Genomic DNA, 14,299 nt, shown 5'->3' with positions numbered 1-14,299 from the left:
GTGGAATTGTCTTGGCCCTGTATTTGCATGTTTTAGGTGGAATATTGTCTGTCACACCAGAAAGACTGCAGCCAGACAAGGACAAATTAAACCAGAAAAGATATCAGTAAAGCAGTTACACACAAACAAAAGATGTTAAATGTACTACACAATTATTTTTCCTAGCATACAGCATTAAATCTATCATTATGTGGTTTTGCCATAGGAACAGTTAAATTAGAACACTATCTATCTACTTTTGAAAAAAAAAATATGATGTTATGTTAGCTATATCTTTTATTTATTTTATTTATATTTATATTTTATTAACCTTTTTTCAACCAGGTTAGAACAAATTGTGAGCACATACATTTAAAAACATTTACACATTACATTTAAGAGACTTTTAAGAAAATAAAACAAAATCTACATTTACCTCTCTTTGTTTTAATTAAATGCACAAAACAACACCAAATAACGATGAATAAAATGAAGGCACAGTATGTCCAATAGTCAAGTCCCATTTAGTCCAAAGTTGATCAAATTTGTCCATTTCAAAATTTAATCGGAATGTCATTTTTTCCATTTGTTTATTACCATTCTGCGATCAGACCAATTTGAAGGTCCAAAATCCATATAAATGACACAATTGTTATGATTTAACAAATGATAATAGCTGATAACACTTTTATTTTGTTAAATGGTTGTTTAAACTGTCAAATAGTGTCAGTTGTGTTTAAATTGTCCCTGCTTTTAAGATTGCATGACACTTAATGATGACATAAGTGGAAGGATCGCCTAATCCAATTTCATCTTTGTGTTCAGAACAAATCCTGGAGAAAGACGAGGGTCCGTATTACAACCACCTCGGAGCAGCTCCCAGTGTGAGCGGCATCCGGACCCTGATGGAGTCCAGGTAAGACTGAATGGATAATTAATCACTTTTATAAAACTGTCCAGGGGCAAACTGTGGGCGAAATATCCTGTCACCTCGCTGCTTTTGTTTAGATCCCCTCCAATGTGTTTCTGACTCTTACAGCACTTCAGTGGTCAATGTTTCAATCTTCTCTTCGCTGCTGGACAAGTTTAACATTTTAACTCTGGATTGTAAAAATATATATAAATTGCAATAATGACCCACATATGAGAAGTAGGAGCAGACAATATCATCAGCTTCTGCACATCACAAAGTATTCAAGATAAAAGATGTGGAAATGGACAGAGATCTGAGTGATATGAAACACATTTTGGTGTTTGTGAAGTGTGAATAGTTAGACTTCTTATTGTTATTTTTGAATTGTGTAACAGTGCAAGGATGTAACTATTATTTCATGAACGTAGTTGAGATGTTTACATACTGTAGTGTTGTTGGTTGTAGAAATGACCAGAAGTTATCAAAGCATAAAATGTTGATTTGTTTCCCCACTTTGCAGCGTGAGTTATTCCCCCTCATGCAGAGTAGAGCTGCACGATTTGGGAAAAATATTTAATTGCAATTTTTCTGACCAGAATTGTGATTGGGAATACATTTGCGATTTATATTTTTATTGTTAGATTCTGTTTGAAGTTTAAATGCAAATTGATAAAAGTGTAAAACATATGATTTATGTATCGTAAGTATAATAAATAGTATATATTTCAGACAGTTATTACATTATCACACGCGGTATTGTCTCTGTTAAAAAGGTACAAGTTGATGTATAAAGACTTTGGGTCGTGTGGAAGTAAACACTTTAGTTCCTTGCAATGTAACAACATCTGCAGAGAAGTTAAGGGTGTTTCTCATTCTAAAAGTACTGATTGAAAATAAGAGATAATAATGAAGATGAAGTTAAGTTAATACTGGGTTTATAGATATATAGGTGATATGGATCTGTCATTGTCTTATTGTATTCTCAGGGACTATGCTAAGATTGGACAGTCCCACACTTTATAATAGCTACTCTTTTATCAGCCTTATTAAGCATGAACTGCGACTTAATGCACAATGCACAAATAGTTTATTAAGAATGATTCAGGCTTAGGTACTACTTATTAATATCCCCCATAACTCCAAACCCCTGAATTAATTAGTTACTAAGCTGGAACCATACTTCATAAGCTTATAAAGCATTTAAAAGTATTTATCACTTGGTTCATTCCTGATCATTTGTAAAAGGTATAACATATAATCTACAAATATTGGTAAATGCCTTATACGTTTTATATATACGTCTTTGTTCTTGTTTAATCAAGCTAATTACGGTGCAGTTATTATAAAGTGATACCATCATTTGATAAAGCAGACAATAAGTTCTAATACATTATGTACAACCAAATACTTTTACAACTATAAATCCAACTGGAGGACTTACTCTTATTAGTCCCATCCCTGATACTGAGAGAGAAGTTATTTTCATATTTTGCTTTTGCATGGATTTATAATCAGTGTTAATTTTGACCAAAAAAACTCATTTCATTTTGTTTTTGTCTAGATTTAGTTGACAAAAATGTCACATAAATTTAATCGACGATGATAAATTGTATGTCATTACTTCATGATCTTTCACAGATGTGTTTTTTGGACTTGCTCTGGTTTGATGCTCAGACTGAAAAGTAGACTTAGTTTCTCCCTTTAATTTATTTATGTTTAGTTTTTATTATTTGATGAAAATATGATTACTTTAGTTAACAAAACGACCTTCTTTTAGTCATGCTTTCTGATTACTTTTATCACAGTAACGAAAACGATGAGAAAAATAGTCGATGAAAATAACGCCGTTTCAAATGACCAATTCATCACGGTTAAATACGGGATGATCATTTTAGACGAACAACAGACTGAAATCTTAGAGACGTGCACTTTGACTGGCTCATCCTCGGTTATAGTCCCAGGCCCAGTGCTCCGTGGATGGGGGGATGTTTGTCAAATCTTACTTTTGTTGTCGGACAATGACGTAGGATCTCAAGACTCTTAGCCCCGGCTTGACCTTTCACCTCAACTCCCGTGTGCCTGTTGTGTCCAAACCCACTCCTCTCCCGCTCTCCCAAGCACCTCTGGGTCGCTCCTATTGATCCGGGGCGTCTTCTGTCCCGGGTCCCGCCAAATCCAATCAGGGCAGAGGTGTGGACAATAGGAGTGATCAGGAGCGCGGGAGACCTGACGTGAACCGTGGGCCAGTGTTTGACATTTCCCGCTGACCTGATCGCCCCGCCCCAGTCCCAAAAATAACCCTTGACCCCTTTATTCTTTCAGCGCAAATAGGTGAGAAATGTAGCATCATTTCCAAGTTAAAACCCACGTTTGAACTTTATGATTCTGGATGTACTTTTAGTAGAGGTGGGTAGATAATATCGTGAATGTGCAAAATTTGAACATGGTTATTTCGTTTATTGTCAAAAATGCTACAAAAAGAGCTGATTAAAAACAAAAAAAACAATAAATTATAGTATACATTTTCAGATGAGGGTGTAAGGTGATATTTTTGCACGTTTGTGATTACTTTTAACTAGGGCTGTTGTCGACTAATTAAATCATTGACTTAAGATCGGCCGATTCATTAGTTGACTAAAAAGGGGGTAAAATCTCTCAATAGTAATAGTAATCTCTATGTATCCGACCCAAACTGCTCTCACAACACTACAACTGCATTAGAGTTCATGCAAAAACTACTATTTATACAGAAAAGTACAAGGAAACTGTGTATTTATGTTTTAAAAAAGCCAATTAAACTAATGATTCACTCCCAAATCTTTATCCAACTCATTCCATGTCTTTTTTTTTGCAAATAAATCCCTAAAATCTAAAGACCCCATCAACCGATTAATCGACTACACAGCACATTTCCCATTTGTCTATTGAGATACACCCAAAGAAATATTGAGGTATACATATTTGTCAATATTGCCCTAATTTACAGTAATTCTTCTGGAATTTGGTGTTATTTTGCATTGTGAGTTGTCATTTGTAGGTTTTGGTCATAAAACAGTTCTGTGACATCTCCCAGTTCCTTCATTTCCTTCATTTGGTTAAATAGATGACTCCACAATCCTGTAAGGCACAGTCAATATTAAGGGCACAAATGTTTCCTACAGACATCGAGCAGCAGTTTGGCAAAAGTTGTCGTCTTTGTGTGAATCTAACAAAGTCGTGTGAATTCTGCTCAACACTTAACTGTGGTTGGTGTGTGTGTATAGATACAAAACATACTGGCAAGTTTAATGTAAATGGTAATGGTAAAAATATGTGCATAGCAAATTTAAAACGTTTAAAACTGCAATACATTCATCACCCTGCCAATATTTTCACTTTGTGCATTGTATTCTTTCACAGCAGAGCAATGTTTAATATTGCAAATCTAATGTGATTGTTTTTCAGGTTTGGACAGACGGGAGACGCAATCCGTATTGAAAAGGCAGTGTACACAGGCAGAGAAGGGAAGAGCTCACGAGGATGTCCGATCGCTAAATGGGTAACTACTGAATGATATCAATTCAGATGCATTTTATACACAACGTTTCAACCAATTATCAAACCAATTAAAAGCAGTTAAACCAACTTTCTGAATGTTATTTTTGGGGGATATAAATTGTTGTCGTCAGTGAACGCTGCCGACAGTGGTGGCAGTTACGTTGAGATTTACGCCATAGGAGTAAAGGTGTCCAATAACGAGATGCCACCCGCTTCAGTCTGACACCCAGTGGGAGGTCTGGCTGTTTAACGACCGCTCGACCTAAATCCGGATTCACCTTCGTTATCATGAATGACAATATCAGAACCATGAGTTAAAACTCTGATGCCATTCGGTTCTGGGCGCCTGAAGTAATTGCAATAGCGTTGATTAACTTGTATGATTGTATAAAGCGCTGCGCCTCGAACTTTTGACACCAAGTACAACCATACGTTAGATAACAAATAGGACTGGATCTAGACTAAATATGGACTATACAAGGTCTAAAACACTATGCACACTCAAATGGCCCACATTTAAAGCAGGCTTAGAGTACAAATAAAATAGTGTGGAATTGAAATACTAAAAGACACAACTGCAGAAAACACGGACTACTCTGACAAAGTTGCAATCTAAGCTCAAAGCAGTTCTGTTTAGCTGTGCGTACGACTGAGGGGGTTTTATCTGCACCCTTCTCTTTTAAAGTCAGTTTAAAATGATTATGTTTGTATCTGTTTTGTGATTTTAATGCATCTTTTTCTGTCGTGTAAAGCATGTCAGGACCTGGTGTAAGGCATGATGAGGAGTTTAAGTCTTAATATTTCTCAATGAATGTGTTGTATCTCAGGTGATTCGTCGTGGCAGTGAGAAGGAGAAGCTGCTGTGTGTGGTTCGGCAGCGTCCTGGACATCACTGTGACAACGCGGTCATCATCATCCTCATCCTGGCCTGGGAGGGAGTGCCCAGCCTAATGGCTGACAAACTGTATCGAGAGATCTCAGAAACACTCACCAAATACGGCAACCCCACCAGCCGACGCTGCGGCCTCAACGATGAGTATGTACAGAACAACTGCTCTTGTGTGACATAAAACAGGCTAACAGAAGATAGGCCTGTGTTAGCTTTTATTCTGAATGATTAACACGTGAAACACAGCTAATAGTTATAATATTCCTTTAGGTTATATCTTGTAGTATTATAAATTATTATATTCACTCTCAAAACTTGTATTCTTTACACATGTATTTATGTGTAATATTTGAATTATAATAATTATTAATATATTATAAGTACCTAGGGGTGCACGGTGGCAAAGGCGGTTAGCGCTCTTGCCTCCCAAGAAGGAGATCGTGGGGTTCGATTCCCGGACCAGACCAACATCACATGATCTCTCTGGGTGGAGTCATGTTCTCCCCGTGTTACCGTGGGTTTTCTCTGGGTTCTCCGGCTTCCTCCCACCATCCAAAGACATGCATGTGTTAGGCAAAATTGGTGACTCTAAATTGGCCCTAGTGAATGAATGTGAGCGTGAACTGTCTGTAATGTCTATGTCTCTGTGTTGGCCCTGCAACAAGTTGGCCACTGTCCAGGGTGTACCCCGCCTAAGGCCCGAAGTTACTGGGATAGGCTCCAGTCACCCGCGACCCCGAAAGGGAACAAGCGGTAGAAAATGGATGGATGGATGGATGGATATAAGTACCTTGACCAAACTGAAAATTAACCCAGGCAAAATAGAAACTAAACTAGAAATCAACCCCGAATGAAAAGGTCAGTTCAGTCTAGTTCTGTTTATTCTTTATTTCAGGGACCATGTACAAATACTAATCTTATGAAACAAACCTTTATTTGTGCCTGATTGAGCTACTGGTACATCTGCAATATTTTATACAGTTGTTATTTAGTTAACGCCACAGAATTCAATAAAATGATTTCATGAAAACCATGGTCTGTTTTGTAGTTTAAAAAAGTTTACAATGTGTGGTTCATTTTAAACAGGTAACCTAAAACCCTCTTGTTCCAATACATATACTGTGTCTCCCCCTACAGTCGCACTTGTGCATGTCAAGGCAAGGACCAAGATAAGTGTGGAGCTTCCTTCTCCTTTGGCTGCTCCTGGAGCATGTACTTTAACGGCTGTAAGTACGCTCGGAGTAAAATCCCACGCAAGTTCAGACTCCAAGGAGATCGCCCTGCAGAGGTATGAAGGCATGACTAAATAGATAAATATTGGAATACATGTTTAATTTTGAATCATTGATATTGATTGTGTGTGGGTTTTTTGTGACTCATTTTAGGAAGATAATCTCGGTGATAATTTCCAGAGTTTGGCCACTGAAGTGGCTCCACTGTACAAGCAGTTGGCCCCACAGGCCTACTCTAACCAGGTGAGTGGAGAAGCATTCAGTAGTTTACTCTTAATTAAGGACAATTTATAAACTAAATGTTTTCTTTCAGTGTCTGAATGAGTCCAAAGCTCCGGACTGTAGACTGGGACTGAAAGAAGGCCGGCCGTTCTCTGGAGTCACTGCCTGCATGGACTTCTGTGCTCATGCCCATAAGGACCAGCACAACCTCTACAATGGCTGCACTGTGGTAGGTGCACTAACCAAGAGTACAACATCAAAATAACGCAGTACTTTTACTTGACTAATGTTATGCTTTTCTCTGCAGGTGTGTACGTTGACAAAAGAGGACAACAGAAAGGTGGGGGAGATCCCAGAGGATGAACAGCTGCATGTCTTACCTTTGTACAAAATCTCTCCCACCGATGAGTTTGGCAGTGAGGAGGCCCAGCGTGCTAAGATGAAGACAGGGGCCCTCCAGATGCTTCAGGCGTTTCGACGTGAGGTGCGGAAACTGCCCGAACCAGCCAAATCCTGCCGACAACGCCGCCTTGACGCCAAGAAAGCTGCATCTGAGAAGAAGAAGAACAAACTTCTGCAGCAGACAGGCGAGACCCCAGAGAAGACTGTGGTCAAGACTGAGCTGAGGATCGCCAGCTCCCCACAACCCCAGGGAAATAAAGGTGGGGCCCCTCGTCAGGAAATCCACACAACACACCAAAAAACTTGTGTTAAAATGTTTGTTTTTTATCAACAGCTGTCATCAAGCAAGAGGTAAAGCCAATCATCAAGAAGGAGCCTTTTAACGGCTCATTGGATGGATATCCTGTGCAGTCTGCAGAATCGTTAAACATCTACCAACATGCAGCGTACTATGCAAGAGGAGGCCTCCCTCCAACGGGCCAGCCCTCTGCCCCCGACCCTGTCAACGGATACCATCCCAATCTGCACTACAGCTACTACAACTGTCCACCCAATGCACTTTTCCGTCCCAAGATCAGGACCTATGAGGGGCGAAGGGCTGCTCAATTGGACATCAAGCCTGACGTCCAGAGTCTTCAGGCCTGCCTCAGTCACTCTGAACAACTCAACGTCCCAATCAACAGCGCTTACACCCCAAATACAGACTACCAGTCCCGGCCCTCGTCAGTGTCCTCTGAGCATAGAGCCACTCCGGTGATCAAACAGGAGCCCATGGATGTTCCAGTCCATGAAGGGGCCAGCCCTGCAGGACGTAACACCCCGAGCACTACCCCTCAGCCCGGTGCATGGCCCGGACACAAACTCAATGGAAGTATTGTGCCCCCAAATCTAAACTCTAAACAAAGTCTCGAAGCCTCAATGTTAAGCCAAGACCTCAAGCAGTTTCACCAGCATCCTCAGCAGCGGGCATCTCCGTTCCCCCAGCAGTGGTTCCCAGGCTCCAACACCCCCATGGGCTCCCCGGCACCATCCCCCCTGCACGTTCCATTGTCTCCTGTACCCTCGCCCCACCTCGCCTCAGTGCATCACCACAATATGCACTCAGCCTCTCCCCGGCCCGCCACCTCACGCCCCAGCACCCCTCACCTGGGAACACCTCAGCCTGCCATGGCGAACTCAGGCCCTGTACCATCACAGCCAGGCACCCCAACCCCTGGCACTCCTAGACCCTGGTCTAGACTGTCCCCCAGTCCACAGGGAAACCCTTGGGCCATGGCTCCAGGAGGCTACAGTCCGGTCATCAAGCACAACAACCCCAGTGGGGCCTACCCTGACAAGATGTGGTCTGAGACTGGCGAGAGGTGCTCCACGCCCCTGGGCCTACAGGAGAAGGCCTGGAAGTCCTGTGGTGGTTCTGTGGCCAGCACGACCCCCTCCCCCGCTCCAGAGGGCCGGTTGTTCCCCGATGCACTACAGCAGACAGAGCAAGCGTGTTGGGACCGCAACCAAGAAAGTGACGTAGAGAGCTGCAAAGGGCGCGAGTACGACGACGATGAGGTGTGGTCTGATAGCGAGCACAACTTCCTGGATCCCAACATCGGAGGTGTGGCTGTGGCACCCGCTCATGGCTCTATCCTCATTGAATGTGCTCGGCGAGAGCTGCACGCCACAACACCCCTGAAAAGGCCAGACCGCACCCATCCCACACGCATCTCCCTGGTCTTCTACCAGCACAAGAACCTGAACCAGCCCATACACGGCCTGGCTGTGTGGGAGGCCAAGATGAAGCTGCTGGCCGAGCGAGCGCTGCAGCGGCAGCAGGAGGCAGCGCTGCTGGGACTGTCCCAGGAAGACATCAAGGCCCTTGGGAAAAAGCGCAAGTGGGGGGCCACGGCGGCAGGAGCTAGTCCAGGGCCCGGACAGACTAAAGACAAGAAAGAGGGACCCGTGACGCGGTTAGCGCCCACATTCCACACCACCTCTATGGTGCAGGTGTCTCCGTACGCCTACACGCAGCTCACAGGGCCCTACAGCCGCTTTGTCTAGAGACACCTTCACGGTCGCCTCTGCAGAGGGACCTTTTATTGTTTTACCTCATGTCAGGCAGTGGCTTCTGCCTTTGGTGCTCTTCCTCTCGCTTCCCTCTGAGAGGAACTCCATTGCTTTTTCTTGTTTATAGAATTTTGATGATCCTAATTATTGCTATTATTATCAATATTATGATTGCTCTGGTTATTGTCATTGTTGTTGTTATTATTATAATGAAGACCTGTTTGTTTTATTATTGCTGTTTTCATTCATGTTAATGATGTGATTTCTTTTGTTTCTTTTTTTTATCAATCAGTCTGATCAATCAATCTCAGACAATTGTTCTGTCCTAGTTTGGAAAATGTGTGCGCTCTTTAAGGGTTGTTTTGTTATTTTGATATCAAATTTTTTGGCTGTACTGAGGAGGAACATTCATCTGCCTGGCAGGACAGCTCAAATTATTACTTTAGGTCTAAAAACAGTTTTTAGACCTAAGTCTTTTATTTCAGATTTCACTATTTAAATACAGATCACATTTTAGCTACCAGCATCATCATGTTTTAGATCATTTTAATCATGACTGTTTTTAAGTGTGTAGTTGATATGGTGTTATGATCTAAACTGTTGCCTCACAGTGAAGCGTTCCTCCTCCACCCTCCAGCACTCGACTGGTGCTCCACTTCCAGCTCTAATCAATGTCTCATTCCACTGCTCTTCTTGGCACTTGATGCTGTTCTTTGGTGCTCAACACAAATCCGGCTTGAGTGTTTCAAATGTCTTTTTACAGTAGAAGAAATACCAGAAGGTGCATTACAAACAATATTCTCTGGTTTTCCCTCTACTGAAAAGACATTGTTTTAAAGAGCTATATTTGACTAAGAGGTGCTTTTATCACAGAGGTGTATTTCTTCCTTCTCAAGTCCCTGTGAGCACTTGCTAGGGTGAACTCTAGAGGGCAGCAAAGCCTTTTTTCAAAGTGTGATGTACAGACAAGCCACGCACTCTCACTTCCACCCAGTCCCCCAAGCGCTGTAAAACATTGCTGCATTTACATGTGTTGACCAGCAGAGGGGGACAGACCTGCTAAAGTCCTATGGGGAAAGTTGATGTGCAGTGCTGGTGTTGCTCCTACACACACTATGGTGCTCTCCTGGCACACTTGAGCTCTGCGTGGTGCTGTCATCTTTTAACGCAGAGTCAGAAAAGCCGACCTACAGATGCGTGTGACAAACATGGCGGCAAGTGCATTAGAGGATCAACACATTCATTCATATTTTAATTAGGGCTGAGCAAAAAAAAAAAAAGAAGCAATTCAAGATTTTCCCCCCCTCATATTGATCTACCACAATTTTTTAGTGGATTTTATTTTCTACACCAAACATAGATAAAATGGCTTTCAATATTACTTACCGAAAATCAGTGCTTTTAAACACAAATTGATTGACATTTTTCTTCCTGAACTCTTGCTTTTACTGAGGATTGTAGACGTCTCAATTACAATTCCATCGATCGATTTCAAATGCTCAGCTCTACTTTTACTATGGGTTTGTCATCATCACCATAATGCACTTGCCTCTTGTTTATCTGTCGGTCTGTTTCAAAGCTTCTACTCCGACCGTGTGATTTCAAATGCTCTTGTGAGAACAGCTGTGACACTTTGTACTGAGATCAAGGGAAAGTTACTGTATGTTACGAAAGTCGGCGCCAAAAGGCAGTGAATCGTGTGTGTGTGTGTGTGTGTGTGTGTGTGTGTGTGTCTGTGTCTGTGTGTGTGTGTGTGTGTGTGTGTGTGTCTGTGTCTGTGTCTGTGTGTGTGTGTGTGTGTGTGCGTGTGCGTGTGCGTGTGCGTGTGTGTGTGAGCCTATGTGTTCAATCTAGTTTAGAGTCACTGCATTTTCTCATTTTCATTTTCAGACATACGTAGGACACTGTGCTTAAGTCTTCCAGGTCGTCAAAGAAGGATTTAAGACAAATGTTTAAAAATAGAATGAGATACAATGAAAAATCTATCAAAGCTGTAAGTAGATGTCTGTTAAGGCTCTTCTTCTATCACACAAGCGTAATGGCAGAAATTAAACTGTTAATTTGTACTTTTAGCAATCGGTTTTATTAAATTGTTATTAGATTTGAAATACATTTGAATTAAATTAAATTATCTTTAGTGAAGACAGTTAAGAGCGTGAGTTTGTTTGTGGGAAAGTATTAAAAAAGTCAGGTGATCTTTCAGGACGAACAGCTTTCTTTCCCCCAACGACCTCAACACGCTCTTGACCTTTGCACAGTGCAGTAGATATTGTTCTTGAACGTGAGAATGAGGAAGTTGCCGTGGACTCTTTGCTGTTGAAGGTTGTTTAGATCTCGCCCAATTGTTTTTTGTTGGTCCGGTCCGGGCACTTTGGGGTTTCCAGCGCTCTACCTCACGCTGTAGAGACACTGGTCACAATAATCACAGCTACTGACGCAAACCTTCTTTCAGTCATGTCCTCCAAATCGCCACACTCATTTGAAACTTTTGTTTTTTCATTTTTTTTTACTCTTTATTTATTATGACATGGTGATGATAATGATTGTCTTGTTATGTTTTTTCATTTTTATACAGCTAATACAAATTGTACATAGAAAAGATTTATAAAAGCACTTTTAATCTTGATTTTAATGGAAAATGAAAGAGCCGATATTTGACAACTTGAAGCCTATTTTTTTTGTTTTTGTTATTTCTGTTATTATTTTCTCAAGAGAGAGATACAAATGTAAATATTAAAATATTTAGGTAAGATTATTTAACTGGTGATGATAGTAACTAAACCATGAATGATTAGGGGTATTGGCAGCCGTTGACCATTATTAATAATTCTGTTTTTTATTGCACCCCTTGTCAGCATGACCACGCCCCCTTCACTGTCCTGATACAAACTGTGCCGCCCCATTCCTGTCACTGTAAAGGTCACTTATTATACTTCACAACTTTAATGCTTTTTAGTGATTTGTTTGTTTTGTACAATGTATTCAGTGGTAAAATGTAGAGATGATTGAGGTCGACAAAGTGCGGGCGCAATTTTCCACGGCTTTCTGTTTACAAAGGGTGGAAGAAACTGGTGCTTTTTCCTATTTCACTTTGGAACTAGACATGGGACAGTATTGAAATGTAGTTCCACGATTATCCAAAAATAACTGTGATAAATGATAATATTGCGATTCATTATTAAAATTATGCTGGTTTACAAAAGGAAACGACTGTACACATAAAGTACTTAAAGGAGTAATAATGAATAAGTTCTGTGTATAGTTGAATCGTAAGTGAAAACGACTCTGATCTAGTAGAGAACATGATGGATAAGTTGCTTTTTCTGCACTATCTGGTGGTATAAGTGTGATTATCTTTGTTGGCGTTGGAGTATTGCGATTATAAAAAATGATTATTAACTTCCTTTTTAATCACAATTAACGATATTATTGTTTATTTATGGTTGGTTAATCGGAATATAACAACCAGTAAATCCCACGTGCACCAGTAGCCATGTGATATCGTCCCACATTGCAGCTTTACGTCTTGGTTTGAAATTTAAGATGTAATAAAGTTGCAAAGAAATTTCAGCAAAAGTATAACAGATGACCTTTACAACCATGCTCCATTATCAGACTCAATTAACATTTTTAAACACATTTTCCACTATCAATTGTTAACTTATTCCAGCTGATCTTTTTGCATCACATTCATACAACGTGCCACTTGTTTAATGAATCTGTTCTAGCTTCACAATTAACCAGAACTTTGGATATTTTCAACATAAACTCGACACTTTCCAATCATGCAAATTGAGCTCACGATGTTCAGTGACACTTGTTTTTACCCACAATGCATCAGTATACATTACAAAATCATGGGTGCTAATATTACTGATGAGGAAACGTTTCAAATCGTTCAATATTTGTTCTTACCTAGAAGGGTCTGGTGCTATTTGACGCTACAGTTTAAAATTCACTGTGTATATTTCAAAAAGTAAGGAATAAATAACAACCACAAAATACCACAAATATTTTTCTGAGCGCTGAGAATGTCAGAAAATTATACTTTTTGGGCCAGTTTTCTGAACAGGAAGCTACGCCATGGTGCTGAATTTGTAAAAAGTCCTTTGTTACAATGCTACAAATCATCTTTTATTTGCATTTAAGGGGGATATCAGTAGAAAGATACTGTACTTGAAGACATTTAAACTAGGAAAATACATATATGAAGACTGTTATGTTTTAGATGGCTCTAAAAACCTCATTGCTCTGTTGTACATTGTCCCGCTCCCCAAATGCTATTTACAATAACATCAATACTGCCTCCCCAAGCTGTTTCCATAGAAATGCACTTGTACATTTTGCCTTTTTCACTCACTTTCACTGATCATTTTTGCATCTTAGATTAAATCTTTAAACTCTAAACCTGACTTGAGACCCATAAAAAGTGGTGAAGTAAACAACAGGCAGCTACATTTGTTTTTGAGTTTTAGGGTTTGTTTTTCATGTCAAGGATGCAGTATGTAAAAAAAAAGTGGTTCTGTTCAGTCTCTCTCTTTGTAGCTGTTTGGTGTAACATGTGAATACATAGTGTATGTGGTGAAAAGCCCACAATATTGTTTTATGTTGCAGGATAAATAAAAATGTTGAAGTGAAAGCTGCTCTTGTGACTTTTTTTTTTTTACAGTAGATTTACATAATTTCAAACGAGTCCAAAATTATTGAAAGTTTCCTGTCTCTATTGAGATATTATTGTTTTCCCTGGAAAGTTTCAGTTTGATATTAAACTTCTCTCTCTTCCATTAATTCTAATAATATATATTTATTGCAGGGTCGCCACTCCACAGATCTGACCTGTAACTTCACCTGCTTGTCTTCATGGAGGTCACTTTTCATGGTAAAACAAAGACATCTCCATTGAGACAAGCAGGTCACAAACATCAGAAAAGTATCACTTTATCATTAAAAAACAACATTATTCTTGTTTTGTGGCGATTTATTTTACTTTCGTTTTCGCTTCACAGCCTGTGTCACTTACGTTCACCTAATGACAAGTGACGCTCAAGCTCAGTCTGAATTCTCATTGGTTCA

The 14,299-nt window shown here is 40.3% G+C and overlaps 1 protein-coding gene across 4 annotated transcripts in view; it reads left to right on the top strand.

The window, feature by feature from the left end:
• The window catches only part of tet3 (tet methylcytosine dioxygenase 3), a 37,417-nt gene extending 23,584 nt beyond the window's left edge, over positions 1 to 13,833 (top strand). For all 4 annotated transcript variants that reach the window (XM_072433953.1, XM_072433950.1, XM_072433951.1 and 1 more), the window contains 8 exons: positions 805 to 895; positions 4,337 to 4,430; positions 5,257 to 5,465; positions 6,456 to 6,606; positions 6,704 to 6,793; positions 6,864 to 7,001; positions 7,080 to 7,434; positions 7,509 to 13,833. In XM_072433953.1, the coding sequence (XP_072290054.1) occupies positions 805 to 895; positions 4,337 to 4,430; positions 5,257 to 5,465; positions 6,456 to 6,606; positions 6,704 to 6,793; positions 6,864 to 7,001; positions 7,080 to 7,434; positions 7,509 to 9,220 (2,840 nt within the window). In that variant the 3' untranslated portion in view covers positions 9,221 to 13,833. The remainder of the gene's footprint in view (positions 1 to 804; positions 896 to 4,336; positions 4,431 to 5,256; positions 5,466 to 6,455; positions 6,607 to 6,703; positions 6,794 to 6,863; positions 7,002 to 7,079; positions 7,435 to 7,508) is intronic.
• Positions 13,834 to 14,299: the final 466 nt, after the last annotated feature.

The sequence above is a fragment of the Eucyclogobius newberryi genome, unplaced genomic scaffold, assembly GCF_026437365.1.
Source record: "Eucyclogobius newberryi isolate DKJ021-1_F unplaced genomic scaffold, fEucNew1.0.hap1 SCAF_6, whole genome shotgun sequence".
In the NCBI taxonomy this organism is placed as follows: domain Eukaryota; kingdom Metazoa; phylum Chordata; class Actinopteri; order Gobiiformes; family Gobiidae; genus Eucyclogobius; species Eucyclogobius newberryi.
Note: the sequence above shows the minus strand (reverse complement) of the source record. Positions and strands in the feature narration are given on the sequence as shown.